Source organism: Chrysochloris asiatica, unplaced genomic scaffold (genome assembly GCF_000296735.1).
Source record: "Chrysochloris asiatica unplaced genomic scaffold, ChrAsi1.0 scaffold00006, whole genome shotgun sequence".
Lineage (NCBI taxonomy): Eukaryota > Metazoa > Chordata > Mammalia > Afrosoricida > Chrysochloridae > Chrysochloris > Chrysochloris asiatica.
The window spans coordinates 15,692,269-15,713,981 of NW_006408524.1; the positions used below are offsets into that span (position 1 = coordinate 15,692,269).

General features: G+C 42.6%; 1 protein-coding gene across 1 annotated transcript in view; it reads right to left on the reverse strand.

The window, feature by feature from the left end:
- Window positions 1-215: 215 nt before the first annotated feature.
- NPSR1 (neuropeptide S receptor 1) overlaps window positions 216-21,713 on the reverse strand; it is a 227,186-nt gene continuing 205,688 nt past the window's right edge. The window contains exons 7-9 of the mRNA XM_006832139.1: window positions 8,962-9,048; window positions 1,896-2,076; window positions 216-306 (exon numbers count right to left, since the gene is read on the reverse strand). Coding sequence (XP_006832202.1) covers window positions 216-306; window positions 1,896-2,076; window positions 8,962-9,048 — 359 coding nt within the window. The remainder of the gene's footprint in view (window positions 307-1,895; window positions 2,077-8,961; window positions 9,049-21,713) is intronic.

Sequence of the window (21,713 nt, forward strand, 5' to 3'; positions counted from 1 at the left end):
GTCTTCACTGGCCAGCATGGCTAGCTGGTGACTTTATGTTGGCTAATACTTGTTGATGCAGCCAACAAACACTCATCAGGAGTTTGCCTTATGCGTCTCTAAGTGATGACAGGAATAGAATGGCAAGGTCTTGGGTGCCATGCATGTGCCCAAGTTACGATGGGGAAGCAGGAGAGCTGATGGTGTTCAGCCTGGTATTGACATTGCCCTGGGCTTTAGATGAATTCCGGCTTGGACAGAATCTGCATTTCATGTCTCTCAGTTCTCTCCCGGCAGGTCATTCTGGAATCCTGTAATCTTTGTTCCCTGGAGAAAGTCAGAATGAAACAGGGAAAATAATGAAAGGAAAAAATGATGAAAGGAAAGTAAGGAAGTTAAGAGATAATAGTTGTTACGAGTGTAGAATCAGGAACTTTGTATGTAAAAATTTCCCACCCTTTGCTCCTCCCATCATTTACAGCCCTCCTTTCCACTGGTCAGCACCAGAACTCAATGAGTAGAACCATCAATGGCCAAGAAGCAGAAGCTGTTATTAGTCTCATTCTACAATGAAGAAACTACCTTATTGTTATGGAAGCAAAATGACTTGTGCACGGCCACAGATAGCTATGAATCAGCAATGATAGGATGAGAATTTCATCCACTGACATTAAGTCTGACCCTTGATCCATTCTACTCTTTGAGCTCCTACTGATTTATTCACCTACTCACTCTAGCTTGTACATGACATTAATTGTAAAGGCAGCAAAATGACCTAGTGGTTGTCAGAGAGGTCTAGTTGTAGCTCTTCATTAATTATTCATATAATCTCGATAATGTTGTGTCGGGGACGACATACGCAAGCACTGAGTAGCTGTGGCCCTGTGACAAGATGGATGAAAATCCAATCCCAGTGCCCCTCCTCAGGATTGCAAGCCATGGACCCTGAGGGCCAAGGAAGTGACCCCCTGAAGTCCCAGGTTCATATGTTTTTGCGAACTCACTGGTGGGCTACCTCTGTATAATTTTCTTTGGTCTTATTGTTCATTCTATGCTTCTAACTCCAATAATTGCAGCTTTTGAGAAAATGGTTTCTTATGTGCCTTTCTTAATGTCTCCACTGTGTTGGCAGTGCGTAGGGTCCTGGGAACAAATCTTTTTAAAGAACAAGCAATAGCCACCTGGTATGCATGTCAGAACTGCATCTTGATATTAACCTGAAACATGAGCCTTTGATGTCCATATACAACAATGGGACCAAAACCCCTCTAAAGCCGAGACAGTAAAAAGTCTCCTCAGAGGACTCAGAAAGGCTAGGAACAGGTATATTTTTTACTCAAGGTTTGTAAACAAAATAGATTGGTAAATTCTGGGAGTATTGATTAGAGGACAATAGTGGCAGCCTGCCTTTCAGCTTGCATCAAACTTGTATGTCTGTTTCTTTGTGTCTGTATTGTCTCTTTGTCTCTATGCTATATTTTTCACCTATCAGACCTCCCAACTTCATGCAACCCACTCTTCTGTCGAGGCAAGACCCCAAAAACGTTGCTGCACCTTAATTTGGTTATCTGTACAATGTCTCCTGTCATGCTAACACCACATCATTGTACTGAGTCAATTCACATAAGATGGAGAAGCTTTGAACAGAGAAAAGTCCTTTAAGTGTGTCATGATCAAGAGGGTTGCTTTGGAAGTGGTGTGCTACAGTAGAAAGAGCTTTCATCGTAGCATGAACCTGAGTTTGAATTTGTCACACTAGGTGATCTTGGGCACATAATTGACACTGATGCTCAAGTGTCTTATCTTTAAAATAAAGATGTTGCAAGCTGCTGGGGAGTTTAGGAATGAGAAATACACACCGAAGTCTGAATGTAGGGGCCAACAGCAAGTTGGACCTAGGCAAGAATGTCCCTTACCGACAGGGAAAGCAGATGGACCTGCTGAAGACACAGTAGATGAGTGGGTTGATGGCACTATTCAAGGCGGGCAGGTTCTGAATGATCACAGAGGCATAGAAGCGCTCGCTGGTGTCTGGAAGGATGCTGAAATTGTCCAAAATATCAAAGAGGAAGTATGGGCTCCAACAGCAGATGAAGGCTAGGGGAGAAGGGAGACATTAGTACCATCACAAGTCTCAGCTGAGGGTTTCCTCAGTCAGTCTTGGAGTTTTTTGGCACCAGGGATCTCTCAGAAATAATGAGTTGAGTATAAGTGTTCATAACGGGGTATGTTAACAATGATGCTTTTCACAAAAGTACACACTCACACCCATCCTTTCAGATCTATTTCTAACACTTTCTGGAACTTTTCTATCTGTAAAGTGGGATAAAGTTCCTACTGTTATTGAGTCTTTACTGAAAGCCTGAGAAAGCTGGGTATGACTTAAGCTTCTTATCAAATGAGGTGCTGAAGACAGTGAACAAACTCTTGCAGAGCAGGAATCTTTTTGACAGCAATGACTCCTGGTTACAGGGTATGGCATTGGAAAGGGAGGACACCCAGTGTTTTCACAACAAAGTCAGGCTTAATCACAATGTTCTAAATTTTCATTTCCATCTCTAATTTGGCCACTTCAGGAAACATCACTCACCCACCACACTCTCTCCGAATTAGTGGTGTGACATGCTAATTTTGTTTGGTTCCAGACACTCAGAGAAAATGAGTGGGAAATAGATACCCATAACTAAACACCCTTGAGGGTGACACTTCTTACTTTCTTGCATGTCTTCTCCACCCTCAGAGAGAGAGAAGCCAGGCTTTCTTGGCCACCTGCCTACAAGGGCAACCCTGGCTCTATAAATGTCACTGACACATGGTTTCTTGACCCAGATTTTGACAATTCATTAAATGTGAACAATTCAGACAACAAAGACCACTTAACTCTCTGGCCTCTGGGTTGTTACGTCCAATGTCAGACTAGAATAGCAGTTCTGGGGGATTGCACTGGGTTGAATTGTACCCTCTGTCCACCAAATTCATGTCCTCCTGGGATCTGTGACTCTGACCTAATTTGGAAATCGAGTCTTTGCAATGTTATCAAGTTAAGGTGAGGTTAAACTGGATTAGGGTGGGTCTGAAGTCAATGACTAGTATCCTAAAAGAAGAGGGAAATTTTGGACACAGACACAGGGGAGACGACCACACAGAGATGGAGTCATGAATTCAAGTGATGCAGCTACAAGTCAAGAAATGTCTAGGATTGTCAGCAACAACCATGAGCGAGGAGGATGGCATGGAACAGATTATCCTTTAAAGTCTCCAGAAGGAATCTTATCTGCTAACAACCTGATTTCTGACATCTAGACTTCAGAACTTTGAGACAAGAAAATTATGTTGTTTTAAGCCACTCTGTTTTAGTATTTTGTTACATTAGCCTAAAGAAACTAATACAGAGATGGTGGTACAAATAGCCTTTTGGGGCACATTGAAAATGTGTGTGTGTGTGTGTGTGTGTATTGATGTGTTACAGGGATGCCAGTCCTTCTATATAGTAGGGGCAGCCCCTTCCTGCAAAGACTTATCCCATCTCCCATAGAACTCAGATGAATATTGATGTAGGGGAGAAGGAAAACCTGTTTGTCACTACCCAGGTCTAGAAGCTTAACTGTGTTTTACATATCAACACAAAATATGTTTAATAAAAATTCATTGGAGGAAAGATTGCTTCGTTTAATTAGGTGCTTATCATCTGCTCCGAAAAATCAAGTCACCAACGATAGTAATATTGATTGCATTTTTAAAGTCTCCACGAAAAAGATTGGTCTTTTTAGAATCTTGTGTTGAGCTAGAGGATCAGCACTGGACTGTGAATAACAAGGTCGGCAGTTCAAACCCACCAGTTGCTCCTCAGAAAACCTACACAACAGGAGATGCTGTTGTTCCGACTCATAACGACCCTGTATAGGGTTTCTGAGAAGTGGCTGGTATGTCTGAACTGCTAAACTTACAGTTTAAACTGACTTTTTGGTCCAGCACATTATCCTGCAGCTCACACCAGGACTCCATACAGCAGGGGTGGGCAACTTTTTGTCCGCCAAAATTTATGACATCATTTGCTGGCCAAGCAAAATTATTAACTTAAAAATTAGCCTGCTATATTTGGTCAAACATTTAATTAACTCACCCCTATCCTGGTGGGGTGCTATAGGATAAACCACTAGATGGCAAGATCAGCAGTTCAAACTCACCACCTGCTTCTTGGAAACCCTATACAAGGTCGCTATGAGTCAGAACCTACTCCATGACATTCAACAATTAAAACAATTGGTCTTTTTAATAGCTGTTATTATGTCTAGATGTAAGCATCTAACGATTTCATTGTCTTCTAGTGGAGCTAGATTTACATATTAAAACCTTATTGTTGTTGTTAAGTGTCATCCAGTCAGTTCCGATTCATAATGGCCCTGTATAGCGTTTCCAAGGAGCAGCTAGTGGGTTTGAACTACTAACCCTGTAGTTAAAAATCCAGTGCTGATCCTACAGCATCACACCAAGACTCCATATTGAAACCTATATTACCTTATTATTGTCTTTCTTGTTGTTGTTGTTAGGTGCCATCGAGTTGGTACCGACTCATAGCAACCCTATGCACAACAGAACAAAACACTGCCCAGGCCTGGGCCAATCTTACAATTTTGCCACGCTTAAGCCCATTGATGCTGCCATTCTGCCAATCCATCTTGCTGGGGGTCTCTTTTTTTCTGACCCTCCCTCCACCCTACCAAACTTGATATCCTTCTCTAGCAACTGGTCCTTCCTGACAATATGTCCGAGTATGAGAGATAAAGTTTGGCCATCCTGGCCTCCAAGGAGCACTCTGGCTGTATTTCTTTCTGCGGTGGTGGCTGTGTGCTGTGGAGTCAGTTCCGACTCATAGCGACCCTGTACAGGGTTTCCAAGGCTGTAAAATCCTTATAGGAGTAGAATGTCTCATCTTTCTCCCACGGAACAGCTGGTAGTCTTGAACTGCTGACCTTCCTGTTCACAGCCCAAATCATAGCCACTATGCTACCAGAGCTCCTTTCTAGTCCTCCTTTATTGTTGGAGTACTATATTGATTTATAAAGAGTTAATATTTGGTAGGTAATAACGTGTATATGAGGACAGTGAATAAGGAAGACCATAGAAGAATTGATGCTTTTGAGTTATGGTGTTGGAGGAGAATATTGAAAGTGCCACAGGCTGCCAAAAGAATCAATAGATCCATTTTGGAAGAAGCACAGCCAGAGTGCTCCTTGGAGGCCAGAATGACCAAACTTTGTCTCTCATACTTTGGACATATTGTCAGGAGGGACCAGTCACTAGAGAAGGATATCATGTTGGGTAAGGTGGAGCGTCAGAGAAAAAGAGGAAGACCCCCAACAAGATGGATTGGCCAGGTGGTAGCATCAATGGACTCAAGCGTGGCACCAGTAGTGAGGTTGGCCCAGGATCGGGCAGTGTTTTGTTCTGCTGAACATAAGGTCACTATGGGTCGGTACTGACTCGATGGCACCTAACAACAACAAATAACATGTATGCATTTCATTTTGGGATGGTAAAGAGGACATTATTAAGCATTTGTTCCAGATAAGGCTATCAGAAGGTTGTAGACACAGGGTAGCCCTTTGATGTGCAGTCCTGCTCATGGACTAAGGCTCCACAGGGCCTGGAGACATGGCTCTGGGACATATGTACAAGCATTCTTTTCTGGATTCAACATCCAGGAAGTGTGCATCTCTCCTTCTGATTGTTCAGGAGGGAGGGAAGTCTTTGATCCACTGGAGATGCTGCTGGTAAAGGCTTTTGAGCCCTGTGGGCTGTGTGTGCTCTAGCCCAGTTCTGTCTGCAGTGCTGTTTTTTGTCTCTATCCCACTGGCTGACTCATGCTGTGTGTACTTTGACATTTTTGCTGTTGTGATTTGGGAAGGTGGGACTGACTGTCTGTTTTGGTGATTGGACATACAGCTAACATGAGAAGATAAGCTTGTTTTGATGTTTTCCTCCAGCTTTCAAGTGCTAGAATAGGGGTGGGAGGAGCAGGACTTGAATTTGGTTGAAGAAAACAGCACACATTCTTTTTCTTCGTACTTATTTGTTTATTCAACCAATACTGCACACCTAGTGTATGGGACCTAGGCCTTGGGGACAGTGTAAGGAATACAAAAGTAAATTTTATTGTCCTCATAGATTTAATATTTTAGCAAAGGAGACATATGGTTACTAAATCAATATGTCCCACAATAGGCTGAAGTAGGAACTCTGAGGAAAAATCATGTATCATAAATCATGTTGTAGAAAAATCATGTATCATAAATCATGTTGTTGTTGTAAAGTGCTGTTAAGTAAGTTCTGACTCATAGTGACCCTGTAGAGGGTTTCCAAGGAGCCACTGGTAGGTTTGAACCACTAACCTTGTAGCTAGCAGTGTAGTGCTGATCTGACAGTGCCACACCAGGAATCCATTATTAAGCCTGTTGTTGTTAAGTGCCATCAAGTTGGTTCTGATTGATAAGAACCCTGTGTAGGGTTTCCAAGGAGTGTCTGGTGAGTTTGAATTGCCGACCTCGTGGTTTAAACCAAACTTACTGTCTAGCGCATGAACCCACAGTAAATTTAAAGGGCAATCCGGAAGGCCTTTGAGAGGAGGTGGCACTGTTGGGGAACAGGACTAGGTGATAGGGTCAATCTTGTCACGAACACAGAACATTTAAGGGCAAGAGAGCCAGCATGAGAACAGCTGACATTTTGAAGAAACAGCTGGGACACCAGCAAGACTGGAACGGAGTTAGGAAGGAGGAGGGGTATGGGGAAGGAAGTTGAAGATGAAGCTGTGGGACAGATAACACAGGGCCATGGAAAAGATGGACCGAACTGGGGAGTTTGTTCTCAATGCAATGGGAGGCCTCCTGTGGGTTTGTGGGGGGAATGGTAGCATCTGACTGACGCTGTAAAAAGATGATGGTTTTGGTTGCTTTGTAGAAAACATGGAAAAAGGAAAGCCAGATGACCAGCTGTCATTCTCCAGACAGAAGATGATGGAAGGTTTGACCAAGGCAGTATTTGTGTAAATGGCGAGAAAAGGTTCAATTTGGGATCGATTTTGAAGGTAGAAAATCCAGGTCTTGCTGGTGAATTTCATGAGGGATGTGAGAAAAATAGAATAATGATGATGTCCCTTAGGTTTTGGCCTGAGTCCTGGATGAAAAATGGTGTTGTTTACAGAAATACAGAAAACAGGGGCAAGAGCTATTTTGGCAGAAGGTAGCAGGCATGCTAAGACTTCTATTTTGGACATGCTGAATGTGATAGGATCATTAGAAATGCAAGTACAGAGATGTCAAGTAGAAGTCTAGATATCACGTCTAGGCAAAAAAAAAAAAAAAAAAGAATAATGAGAAATGGATCAAATGTTTCTAAATTGAGTAGGATGAAGATTTAGAACTGACGTTTGGTATCTTGGAAGTTGTGGTAACCTTGTTGTGTGTGGTTTTATTGGAAAAAATAGGAAGGATGAGTTAAAGTAGGTTCCAGAAAGAATGAGAAGTGAAAAGTGGAGACAGGCTATATACAACTTTTGTTGTTGTTGAGGAATTGTGCTACAAAAGACAGCAGTGAAGTAGAGAGGAGAGGTTGACTGAGGGAGATGTTTGTTGTTGTTAAGTGCCATTGAGTCAGTTCTGACTCACAGTGACCCTGTGTAAGGTTTCCAAGGAGTGGTTGGTGAGTTTGAACTACCGACCTTGTGGTTCAAACTGAACCTTGCAGTCCAGTGCTTTATCCCACAGTGCCACATCAGGATGCTTAATCATGTATGAGCCAGAACAGGGTAAATTTGTGGGAGAGAAAACAGATGATTGGAGAAGTAAAGTCCTTGGGTAGGCAGGAAAGAGTGGAATCTGGGACATAGGTGAACAAAATGGGCCCAGATAGAAGCAGGGACAGTTTATCCATAGTAATGCTTTTGAGTTATAGTGTTGGAGGAGAATATTGAAAGTGCCATGGGCTGCCAAAAGAACAAATAGATCTGTGTTGGAAGAAGTGCAGCCAGAGTGCTCATTGGAGGCTAAGATGGCCAAACTTTGTCTCTCATACTTTGGACATATTGTCAGGAGGGACCAGTCACTGGAGAAGGATATGTTTGGTAAGGTGGAGGGTCAGAGAAAAAGAGGAAGACCCCCACCTAAATGGATTGGCAAAATGGCAGCATCAATGGGCTCAAGTGTGGCAATAATTGTGAGGTTGACCCAGGACCGGGCAGTGTTTGTTCTGGTGTGCATAGGGTTGCTATGAATCGGTACCAACTCCATGGCACCTAACAACAACAATAGGATGTAAGTGAAACCACATGGTAGATAAGCAGGTATGAGGTAGGAGAATAAAAAAGTTTTTTGTGATGACTTAAATTTTCTCAGTGAAAAAGAAGCAAACTTAATAGCTGAGAGAGTTTGAAGGTTTGAAAATAGGAAACACTAATCTGACAATATCAGTTACTTTAGAAATACTTTTTTTCCCCCTTTGCCTTTTATGAGTTTTAAGCTGAGAGAGAAAGAACAGGAAAGGACAGGAGAGTGGGAGAGGACGAAAGGTAATTATTTATTAGGGACGGATTTGTCGTGACTATGAAACGAAATATCCAGAAGTACTAGAATGCCACTTCTGTCTTCCCTTTGTTCATGGATGTCAATCCCTCATGAGAATATAAACTACTGGGATCACCTGGTGATACGAATATCAGCTTCAGTTAGTTGTACTTTCATGAGATTTCTTTTCCCCATACGATCTACTCCTTGGTTATGAATGACAACTATATTCATAAAGTGATGAATTAGAAGCTAATGTTGGCCCATGAAGGAGCCATAGACGGACGAATGAACTCCACACATTCCTTTCCAATCAGACAGGAATAGATAAATTCTTCCACCTGGCCCCGGATGCAAGTTTACTTGGAATATTTGCACAATTCTGCAGCACATGGGGGTGGGGGGGAACGACACTACTTACCGAGAATGATGACGATGCTATACTTGATGGCCTTGATTTTTGCCTTTGAGATGAGCCCTCGGTTGTAGCTGGTGCACAGTTTTCCATCTATATATACAAAGGGAAGTGACAAAATATAGTGGGGATGTTGCAGTTTCTGTTTTTGCCAATGGAAGCATCAATGGTCAGATCCACAGCCATCCTATGAATGCCATTATTTTTGCTGCAATTGCATTTGCCCCCTACGCATGGCTACCCCATGCACAATGGAACCCGTGACTGATTGCACCTGTGACTCAGAGTGGTCATTGACTGGCTGATTTTCAGAAAGAGAACACCAAACCTTTCTTCTTAGTCTATCTTACTCTGACAACTCTGCTGAAAGCTGTTCAGTATCTTAGCAACAAACAAGCCCCCACTGACAGACGGGTTAGGGCTGCACATGAGGTGAATGGGTTGGGAATTGGATCCACACAGAAGGTCAAAATTCTACCACTGAACTACCCATTTACTGCTACCTACTGCCCAGAGTCACTCAAAGGTACTGACGTCATCAACGGCAACAACAAAAGTTTCCCAGATCGGAGCTGGGTCTAACTTTAATTACAATCCCTGGGTGAAGCAAATAGTTAATATACTCAAAGGCTCCTCAGAGGATACACTTGGCAATCTACTTCTGAAACATCAACCACCAAAAACCCTATGGAGCACAGTTCTACTCTGACCCACATGGTGTCACCTTGAGTCAGACTATATTGTTGTTGTTAGGTGCCATTGAGTAGGTACCAACTCATAGCGACCCTATGCACAACAGAATGAAACACTGCCTAGTCTTGTGCTAAATTCACAATCATTGCTACGTCTGAGCCCATTGCTGCTGCCACTGTGTCAATTCATCTTGTTGGGGGTCTTCCTATTTTTTTCCGACCTCAATTTACCAAACATATCCTTCGCCAGGGACTAATCCCTCCTGATAATATGTCTGAAGTATGACAGACGAAGTCTGGCCATCCTGGCTTCCAATGAGCACTCTGGCTGTACTTCTTCCAACACAGATTGATTTGTTCTTTTGGAAGTCCATGGTACTTTGTATATTCTCCAACAACGCAAATGCATCAATTCTTTTATGGTCTTCCTTATTCACTGTCCAACTTTGACATGCATATGAGGTTATTGAAAATACTATGGCTTGAGTCAGGTGCACCTTAGTTCTCAAACTGTCAACTTTGCTCTTCAATACTTTGAAAAGGTCTTGTGCAGCAGATTTGCATAATACAATATGTCATTTAATTTCTTGACTGCTGCTTCCATGAGTCAGATTATACTTGGTCACAACTGGTTAATAGATTTAATCATCTGTGTGTTATCATAGAAAACTGAAACCCTTGAGGGGGTAATATAAGAATATGAATTGAGTGAGGTCAGACACTTTCTTTCCTTCACTCCTAGAGCTTCCAAACATAGTGAGTGATTAATAAATATTCATTGAATCAATTAATACAAATCTTTGTTTAGTTAAGAACAAGTTCCAAAGGCAAAGATTGATTTGGATGGATAAATTCACTGCAATATCTCTTAGTAAAAGTAATTGACAGATGTCAAGTTTGAGGACAAAAATGTTGAATGCAAAGTCCCTTGACTCTGTGAAAGTTTTTGCTGATAGAGCTTCTTCCAGTCCATGTGGCACCTTTATAAAAATGAGGAAAAGGTGCCCTTTTCCTGACATGGCAGGGTTCCAGCTGCACAACCCTGGAAGTCTTTAAGTAAGTCTCAAGGTCGATCACCCTAGCTGCAGCCTATATCAGAGCCACCCAGGGTACTTAGGCCATACTGGACCATGAAGTGGAATACTAGAGAGACGGGATCCTTTTTTCATTGGTATCTTCATTACGTAGTTCAGATTTCACATTTGAATTTTACTGTTATCCCATGGAATCTGGTCTGAAGCTTGCTGGTATTTGGTATTCTCAAATCAATTCTGTCTCTTTATTGATTCCAATTCTGAATCATAGTAACCCCATAGGACAGAGAAAAGGAGCTTGGTAGTGTCCTGCTTGTGAGTTGGGCTGCTAAACTCAAAGCCAGCTGTTCAAAACTACCAGCTGTTCTGTGGAAGAAGGATGAGGCTTTCTGCTCCCATAAAGATTTACAGCCTCAGAACTCCTATGCGGGGTCTCTATGAGTCGGAACTGACTCCAAGGCACATAACCACCAACCAATCAGGACAGAGAACTGCCCTAGAGTTTCCTAGGTTGCAATCTCTATGGGAAGAAATCACCAACAATTTCTCTGGTGGAGCCGGTGGGCTTGAACCAAAGACCTTTTGTTTAGGAGCTGAACACTTAACCATTGCACCAAGTTAATCTTGACTCATATCCTAGTGTAATCCAAGCAACATAGAACCAAATGAAAACCAAATAGGACCAAATAAAATTGATAAAGTAGAATTCTTATTCTCCAGGAACTTTCAGTCTAGTAGGGAAGATCCCACCCTCTTCACAAGGCAGGTAGAGAGGGGTGAGACACAAATTGTCTGCGGAAATAAAGGAAAGTACAGTCACCAGGCCACTGCCTTGTGAGAAATGTTGTTGTTTTGGTCGTGAGCCATTAAGTTGTTTCTGACCGTGTGTAGGGATCTGAGACTTGTCGATGGGTTTGAACTATTGACCTTGTGGTTGCCAGCCCACTGCTTATTCTAATGTAGTGGGGACCAATTAAACATTAAGGATGGGTAGGACCCCAAAGCAGTCCTTGTGTGGAACTGTAGGATAAGCACTCGACCCTAAGGTTGGTTTGAACCTCAAGGTCGGCAGTTCAAACTCACCAATCACTCCTTGGAAACCCTGTACAGGGATGCTGTGAGGTGGAACCAACTTGACAGCACTTAACACAACAACAGGATCCCAAAAGACAAGAATAGGAGTGTGGGTATGGGTGTGGGTGTGGGATTGGGAAAGGCTTGTTAAGCAGAGGGAACAGAGGACATATTTGGGCCACAGTGAGTTATTTTACTTGGCTGTTACCTAAAAGTACACGGGTTTGAGGATGGGGAGAATTGAGGCCAAACTCGGAAGTCCTTGAATGTCTTTGTGAGGAATTCAGGCAGAATTCCTGAGGTAACATCAGCCTCTGGAAGCTTTAGAACATTTGCACAGTGTGAATATTTACTTACTGGAAAGGACAAACTGTTATCAGCAATAACAGGAAGAAGGGATTTTTTTTTTTATGTGCAAGAACTGAAATGTTAGTTATATTTTAAAAGTATATCCTGTAAGGTCACTCCTAGGCAGTTTTAGCTCCTTCAGATTGGTCTGTGAATTTCACAGAATCACAAAAACTCAGCGCTATAAGGAAACAAGAGCATCTGAAACCTTTACAGCAGTGTTTCTCACCCAGGCTGAGTATGTGCTCCACGGGACTTGTGGCAAGGTCTGGAAACATATATGGTCTTCACAACTACGGGTGGGGCTGCTATGGATGATTAGTGGGTAGAAGCCAGGGATACTGCCAGATGTCCTTCAATACACAAGACAGGCCCTTTCGCCCCCAACCAAGAATTTATACGGTCAAAATGTCAAAATGTCAATGGCATCAACATTGAGAAATCCTGATTTCCAACATTGGCAGTTCAGACCTACCAGCTGCTCTTTGGAAACCCCATTCAGAGTCACTATGAGTTGGAACCAACTTGACAACACTTAACAACAACAACCACCACCTATTGGAAGGAGCCCTGGTGGGCTGCTAAACCAAAGGTAAGTGGTTCCGGCCTACCAGCTGATCCTCTGGAGAGAGATGAGGAGGCTGCTTCTGTGAAGATGAGCAGTCTCAGAAACACCATGGGGCAGTTCAAGTCTGCCATATAGTGTGCTATGAGTCTAAGTCCACTTGATGGCAGTGGTTTTATCTTGGAAAGGGGAGTCTCTGGATGAGGCAAATGGTTTGTGTCTGAGTGTGTGTGTCACTGTGGGTTAATGCGCTGGACTGTAAAGTTGCTTTGAACTGCAAGGTCGGTGGTTCAAGCTCACCAGCTGCTGCTTGGAAACCCTATGGGTCGGAATCAACTCTATGGCACTTAACAACAACAATTAACCTAAAGGTTGGTGGTTTGAATACAGCAGTGGCGTCAAAGAAAGGTCTGACAGTCTGCTTCCGTAAAGATCGCAACCAGGAAAATCCTAGGAAGCGGTTCTACTCGGTAGAACTGGGGTCACCATGAGTCAGAACAGACTCTATGGCAATGCATTTGGTTTGTTTTTAACCTTGGGAAGAGGAGTTGCTGGGTGGTACAAGTGGTTAAGGTATTTGGCTGCTAAACAAAAGGTTGCAAGTTCAAGTCCTCCCAAAGACCCCTCGAGAGGCTGGCAGTCTGCTTCCCCCAAATTAGCCATTGAAAACCCAATGGAGCATAGGTCTACTCTGACACACACAGGGTGGCTGTGAGTTGAAATAGACTCTGTGACAACCAGCTTTGGTCGTAGGAAGGACAAAGACTTCAGGATCAGACCTGCACATCCTCCCAGAGCTACTAATTATTAGTGTACAACCTTGGGCAAATTGTCTAAAGTTTCCAGCCTCAATTTTTCCATTTAAAAAATGAGGTATAGGACATAGAACTCACTGGGCTATTCTGATGATTAAATCAAAATAATGTATGCTAAGTGCCAAGACCCATGCTAGAAATGCCAGTGCCCTTATTAGCTGGGATGAATGAGGTTTTAGCACTATTTCAGGAGGAATAAGAGCTACCTTTATAGATGTGAGCAGAAGGTTTTACTGCATTGTTGTTGTTGTTATGTGCCGTGGAGTTGGTTCCAACTCATAGCAACCCTGTACAGGGTTCCTGAGGCTGTAAATCTTTACAGGAACAGAAAGCCTCATCTTTCTCCCACGGAAGAGCTGGTAGTTTTGAACTGCTGACCTTGAGGTTCACAACCCAATTCATAACCACTATGTCTATTATATAGTGCTGCTACCTGCATAGGAATTGTTGTTGTTATTGTTAATTGCTGTTAGTCGGTTCTGACCCATAGCGACCCTGTATAGGGTTTCCAAGGAGCAGCTGGTGAGCCTGAACCACTGAACTTGCAGTTCAAACAGCTTTGCAGTCTGGTGCATTAACCCACAGTGCCACACCAGGACTCCCATAGGGATTGTAGACATCAATAAATTATCAGGGACGGATTATACCCATGGGGAGTGGTGCAAATAAAGAAGCCAGCAAACCAAATTATATTCTTTGAACATGTCCCCACTTGCTGGTCCAGGGAAACAGCTGGTCGCTAAACAGCATGGCTCTGAAGACTCAGTTGGTCTTTCAGAAAAGTTCTGCTGGAGAATGACATCCGTGCTCGGAAACCTGTTTAAAATGGAAACTAGCAGTACCTTCCACAGGACAACTGGGTGACAATATAATCAACTACTTGCCCTCCGATCTGCCAATGAGATCTGTGAGAGCTCCTTTAATCTGATCACTCCAGGAAATGCAAAGCCTTCAGCTCAAAAGAACCTGCGCTATACAATGTCGGTAATTCTCCTTTATTGGGAGATAAAAGGATTATTTCTACTCAGGCCAGGGCACTGAGCTCAGTGAAAAGCAGTTAAATTCAGCTGTCATTCTGCATTAATAGCTCGGGGAGCCTGGAGCATGCAGGTCCATTAGATATGGGACTGGAAGCCTTCTGTAGTTTTAGTTCAAAGGTGCATCCGTGACGGGGCCCACACTGGAAATTTAGTCCCCAAATGGCCAGTTGCTGCCCCTTGTCATCCTCAGGCTTCCACACTCCTTACAGAGTTGTTGGGAATCCATGCTCCTGCAGGGCTGAGCACTTGATGGAAGCCATTGCTAAATTGGGATTTTATAAGGAAGCTGGAATTTATTCTTAGCATTGGACTCCTCTGTGATTGATAATGAGCACAGTGATTTGTTTGGAAACAAGGGAGTCTAATGGCTATGTTTAAAAGAAAATATTCTCAGCCAGTAGTTTCTCATAAAAGTTACATACTTGATGTACTTTAGGCTGTCTAACAGACCTCCCCTCTCAACTCCCAACTCCAGCCTCCACCCCATTAGATAGACAATGCCTGCATATGTCTAAACCTTCAATATGAAACCATTCTGAGTTATTTTAGCCGAGAGCAAACAGGTAGACACAGCTAGAGAGAAGGAAGTACTGCATTAATAAGGATCAACTCAATAGTCATCTGGTTTCACTCAGGTTGAACAGGAACCCAGACAGAACTGAAGTACTTGAGACAAAGACAACTGTCCGCCAAACCCAGTTCTTTCCCCACTGGACGCACAAATCACATTTCACAGACTCCTTCTCAGCCCTGCATGGCCATGTGATTAAGTTCTGGTTAAGGGTTGGTTAGTGGTTACCAGTTGGGCTGCTAACTTCAAAGTCTGCAGTTTGAAACTATTAGCTGTTCCATAGGAGACAGATAAGGCTTTCGGCTGTCATAAAGATTTAAAGCCTCGGAAGCCCCATATAGGTTTGCTAGGAGTCAGAACCGACTCCATAGCATGCAACCACCACCATCACCAAGGGAACTCCTGGGGTGGTGCTGTGGATAAACCACTGGACCGCAAAGTCAGTTTGAACCACAAGGTTGGTGGTTCAAATTCACCAGCCACTCCTCAGAAACCCTGTACAAGGTCACTATGAGTCTGAACTGACTTAATGCTACTTAACAACAACAAGGGAACACAGAGTCTTGGTGTAGCTCTGCAGGATCAGCACTGAACTATGAATCACAAGGTTGGTAGTTCAAACCCACCAGCTGCTCCTTGGAAGCCCTATACAGAGTTACTATGAGTCGGAACCAATTCAACAGCACTTACCAAAAACAACAAAAGGAACACAGCAAGAACCAGTGTATACCATTTCCCAGCAGGGCTTACACAAACCACCTGAGCAACCCACCACTTTCTCTTTCCTCACATTCCATTCCCACTTGTTGGATATTGATGCTGAGGGAGATCTAAGAAGCCGTATGTTCAAGAAGGCACAACCTCTATCAGCCTAAGTTCTGAATGACCTCTTGGACCACTGCCCCTTACCTTTAACCTCTACCAACTGGACTTTAATTGAGCAATAATAAACTTCTATTATATAAAAGCCACTGATATTGGGGTGGGTGGTAATGATGGTAGTACTTACTCAGTTACAGCTGCTGGTGTGCCCTTAACTAAAGAAGAAATTGTTGGTTTATCTGTAATGAAGTTGTCATATAAACCTGAAACATGTGGCACTGGCTTCATGGGCTGATAGCAGGTGGAGGGTAATGTTAGGACCTGGGACACTGCAGATCTTTTTGACAGAAGTATCCCATAGGGTATCTAGGGAGGGAGCCTGTCTATCTACTGAGCCTGGAGCTCAGGGGACATGATTGGAAAACAGAAAGCTAATAACATGTGTCGGTTTTTCCTAGTTGTGTTGAGCAAGGTAGTAGGAGAAAGAGGTGAGCTCAGACAAGAGTGGGCTAGTTTATGAACAAAACTGAAAGGGAGTAGAGACAGCCTCCAAATTACAACTATCAACTGCTTCTAGTCCCCAACAGGCTTTGTGAGAGCTAGGGCAAACTGACAACGTATGCCTTGCTGCTAAAAAATTATTAAAAATTTCAAGACAATGATATCAGAGTATTAAAATGTGGGGCTTTTCTAAGTGTGGAATCTTGTAGTTGCCCAGGTTGTATGCCAATGAAGTTGGCCCTGGTCTCCAAGCATAAGTTATAACGCTGAGAGGATTTAAGTAACACAGACAAACTAAGATTCATCTCTGAAAAAAGATCAGGTTAAGATTATTACTTCCCACCTATTGTCTCAAAAGGTAACATTAGATTCCATTAAGTTGAGATAGAAACAGGAGACAGTGTTTAAAAGGACACAAATCAGACCTGAGAATTATATTAAGAAAGAATTCTTGTGTAAGGTCACCAACACACTAAGTTGACAGGAAGTTTTAGAGATAATTATGTCTCTGAAGAAACCATGAGTTCTCTATCTTTGCCATTTAGAACTATTAGACTTTATTTTTACCAGTTCTATTCAGTTCAATCCTACCAGCTGCTCCTTGGAAACCCTATGTTAAGTTGCTATGAGTCGGAACCAACTTGATAGCACTTAATAATAGCAACAATGGGTACAAAATTGTACATAATTTTCCTTATTATCAATGAGGTTAAGTATCTTTTTATATTTTGTTGACCAATTTCTGTCTTCCATTTTGTAAAATTCATGTTGGTATCTTGCCCATTTTGTTCCATTTAAAAAATACTTTTCTTATTATTCTTTTTTTATGTATTCTAAGGCGCCCTCTCCCACTCACCTGTCAGTTTGTCTTAGTGTGGTGGCTTGCATGTTGATGAGATGCTGGAAGCTATGCCACTGGTATTTTAAATACCAGTAGGGTCACCCAGAAATCCTGGTGTGGCACCATGGGTTAAAGCATCAGACAGCAAAGCTGTTTGAACTGCAAGTTCTGCGGTTCAAGCTCACCAGCTGCTCCTTGGAAACCCTATACAAGGTCGCTCTGGGTTGAAACCGACTTGACTCAACAGCACACAACAACAACAACAACAGGGTCCCTCATGGTGGACAGGTTTCAGCTGAGTATCCAGACTAAGACAGACTAGGAAGAAGAAAAGATAGAGTACTTCTGAATGTTTTTGGTTGCTGTTGTTGTTAAGTGCTATGAGTTGGTTCCAACTCATAGCTACTCTGCATAGGGTTTCCGAAGGATGGTTGGTAAGTTTGAACTGCTGACCTTGTAATTCAAACCGACCTGGTGGTTCAGTGCATTATCCTACAGCGTCACTGAAAACCTTATGAATAGCACCCCCCAAAATTGTCAGATATAGTGCCAGAAGATGAAAACATTATGAATAGTACCAGAATATTGTATGGATTGGCACAGTGGCAGAAGCAATGGACTTAATATTAACAACAATTGTGAGAATGGCATAGGACCAGGCAGAGTTTTGTTCTGTTGTGCACAGGGTTGGGATGAGTTAGAACTGACTTGAAGGCACCTAACAGCAAGGAGCCCTGGTGGTGCTGTGGGCTAAACACTGAGACTGGACTATTAACTCTACGTCAATGGATCAAAACTACCAGCTACTCCGTGGGAGAAAGCTGAGGGGGTCTGCTCTTATAAAAATGTAGTCTCGGAAACTCAAGGAGCAGTTCTACTCTGTCCTATAGATTAACTGTGAGTCAGAATTCACTCGATGGCAGACAGTGTATATAGTCTGTATACCAATTTCCCCCCAATTTCATATGTTTCAAATATCTTCTCCTACTTCAGAATCCTGGTAGTGTTGTGGGTTATAAATTGTGCTGCTAACCACAAGGTCAGCAGTTTAAATCTACCAATCACTCTATAGTAGAAAGGTGAGGCTTTCTGCTCTGGTAAAGATTTATAACCTCCGAAGCCCCATTACAAGGTTGCTATGAGTTGGAACCAATTTGAAAGCAGATAACCACCAGTTTGTAGTTTGACATTCACTTTCTTTATTGTGTTTTAATATCAACAGAGTAAAATGTATTCATCTTTTTTTTTTTCCTTTTTGCACCTTACATTTTCTATTGAAAGTTTAAAAAAAGTTGTATTTTTCACATTTACATCTTTAATTCCCATAGAGTTTATTTTCCATCTGTGGACTGAGTATACCTAATTTCAGTTATTTCTACAGAATCTTCTGTCATATATAGAGTTGCTAACTACCAGCTGCTCCGCGGGAGAAAGATGAGGCTTTCTACTCCCGTAAAGATTTACACCCTCGGAAACCCTATACAGGGTCGCTATGGGTCGGAACCGACTAGACGGCACTTAACAACAACAACTTATGTGTAGGTTGATTTGGGCCTTTCTATAGTTCAGTTTTTCGATTGCATGTGCCAATACTAACTCTATTAATCATTTTGAATTTGTAATAAAAATTAGTACTTGGGATATTAACTTTGCCTGACTTATCCTACAAGGAGTGTCTTGGCTATTCTTGGTACTTGGTACTTAGTTTTCCACGCACATTTTATTTTATTTTTTTAAAAGTTTTTATTGTGAATTATGTGGGTTTACATGCGAGAACATCAGGTTCACATTCATCCTATCGTATTTCATTTCATTGCAATGATTACAGTCCCCTCCATGCATCATCAAACAACCAAAGGGTACACCCCACAGGGCTGCCCACCAGTCGTCCACACACTGCCCCTCTCCCTCCCTGAGTCCAGTGTGCCCAAGCGCTCCATTTGTCCACATCATCGTCTCTGCCTCCATTTCTGGCATCCCTGCTTCTCTGGGTAGGGTCCAGAACTCTGCTCTTCTTACTTGATGGTCCCAGGGACCTCTGCCCTAGGACTGCAAAATTAGTCACTCCCCTCCTTTTGTTACAAAACATCCACCTTTATATTTCTGACCCTCGCAGTCAGTCCTGATAGCAATTATTCACTACTGTACCACAAGAGTCTTATCCTCATCTCCTTTCAATAGCCCCATCCCAACAGATTGGAAACCATTCAGTGGAGATTCTATCCTCCCCCGCCCCATCTGAAACTAGGCTCCCTCTTGAAAGCTTGTAAGCCAGTCACTTCTTGCCTTTGTAGCCCCCCCCATTTTTGGTAGCCAATGTCTACGTTGCCCATCCCTGTCAACCGTGTGTATTGAGGGGGTGGGAGTGATTCTCGCTGTAAAGATTTGTTCCCTTTTTTGAGCTACTACATCCATGTTGTTGTTGCTAAGTATTGTGGAATTGGTTCTGACTCATAGTGACTCTGTACAGGGTTTCTGAGGCTGTAAATCTTTACAGAAGCAGCAAGCCTCATCTTTCTCCCATGGAACAGCTGGTAGTTTCAAATTTCCGACCTTGAGGTTAGCAGTCTGATTTGTAATCATTATGTTGCCAGAACTCCTTCCATAAGTATAGTTAAAGTTCATCAAATTGTAGCGGGTTGCTCTTTTTTTCCCTCTTCTTTCTTCTTCTAGTCGAGTTCTGTTCATCCAGCCACTGAAGTCAGGTCAAGTGGGTACTATCTGCAAGTATGGTGTACTTGTACATCTCCCCTCACTTCATATCAGCTGGATGCTTCACTCTTCACTCTAGTCCTCTGTGGCCATGTCACTGCCTCGGGGCCCGGGAGTCCCCAAGTCTTGTCATACTGCTGGCCAACTAGGTCTCCACCTAGGTTCACAGGAGTCTATTGAATATGGTTGGACTTAGATCCCAACTTCATTGCTGTTTTTTCTTCTCTTCCCCTTATCAGTGACCAGTGTGGTCACCAGCCAGACCACATGCCTGCTTGTGTATTCTCCTTGAGTCTTAGTCTTGGAAGGAGGTTTGCTCTGAGGGGACCCTACCACTTGCCTTGATGGCTCCCAGACAAACAGCTTGCTTGTTCTTGTAGTAGTCAATCGGTCTGCCATTATTGTTTTTTATTTTTCCTGCTGGTCTTTCTTTCAAGAAGTATCTTCTGTTCTTCTAGCCACTCCAGGCTGGTCGCTTGTCCTTTCAAGTGGAAATTTCCCACCTAAGAAGATTCTGGATGGGGTTCAGGATTCCACCTATGGTCTTATTCAGTGCAAAGACTCTGCAGGCAGTCTCTCTCACTGGGCAACTTCTAGCCTCCTTTAAGGTATTCCAATCAGTTATAGGCTGAAGAAGGGCTTGCAAGCTTTCTATTGTGATGTTTCTGGCTATTCCTTTCTCTCACCATCAAGTGTCTATTTTACAACGGTAGGCAAGGGGAATCAAGATTCAAAAGACAGCCAAGCGTCTTAACATTATTCCCCTCTTTTTCCTATTCAGACCATACCTCAATCCCTGTATCCCGGAGCCCTGTTGTTGCAAGGTTGTCCACGCACATTTTAAAACCAACTCATTAGTTCAATAAAAATGTCTACTTCAATTGATTGGGACCTAATTAATCTGTGGATTGATTTAGAGAGATTGACAACTTTCTGGTACTGAATCTTACTATCCACAAGCATAATGTAGTCCTCACTGATTTGTGTTTCCTTGATCATTTAAAAATAGTTTCATGTTTTTTCCATTAAGTTCTCGCATGTCTTTTGTTAAATGGAAATATTTGGGGATACAGCCATTTTTATTCTCCTTTACTGATGAGGAAACTGGTACTTAATGGTATTATCTTAAGTGTATTTAGCCAGAAAGTGAATAGAACTCTAACCTAGATCCTAAAGTAAAAGTGATTCTTCCTTTTTTTTTTTTTTTAACTTACTCCATTCTACCTCATTTTCCTTGCAACTAGGACACAGTATGGATTACTTCATGTCTCCCAAACCATAATGACCACAAATAGCTAAATACATATGATATGTGTGTATTTAACAGCAACACAACATATAATGTATATATATATATATATATGTTATCTTGTTGTTAAGTGCTGTCATGTCAGTTCTGACCCATAGCAACCCTGTGTAGAGTTTCCAAAGAGTGACTGGTGAGCTTCAATCAACAACCTTGCAGTTCAAGCAACTTCGTAGTCCAGCGCATTAACGCACAGCACAACACCAGGACTCTCTCTTTATATATGTATATATATATGAGTATCTATTGTTAAGGAGTCCTGGCGTGGTGCTGTGGGCTAATGTGCCAGACTGCAAAGTTGTTTGAACTGCAAAGTCAGTGGTTCAAGCTCCCCAGCTGTCCCTTGGAAACCCTGTACAGGGTCGTTATGGGTTGAATCGACTAGATGGAACTTAACAACAATAAATCTATTGTTAAATGCTATCACTCATCTGTTC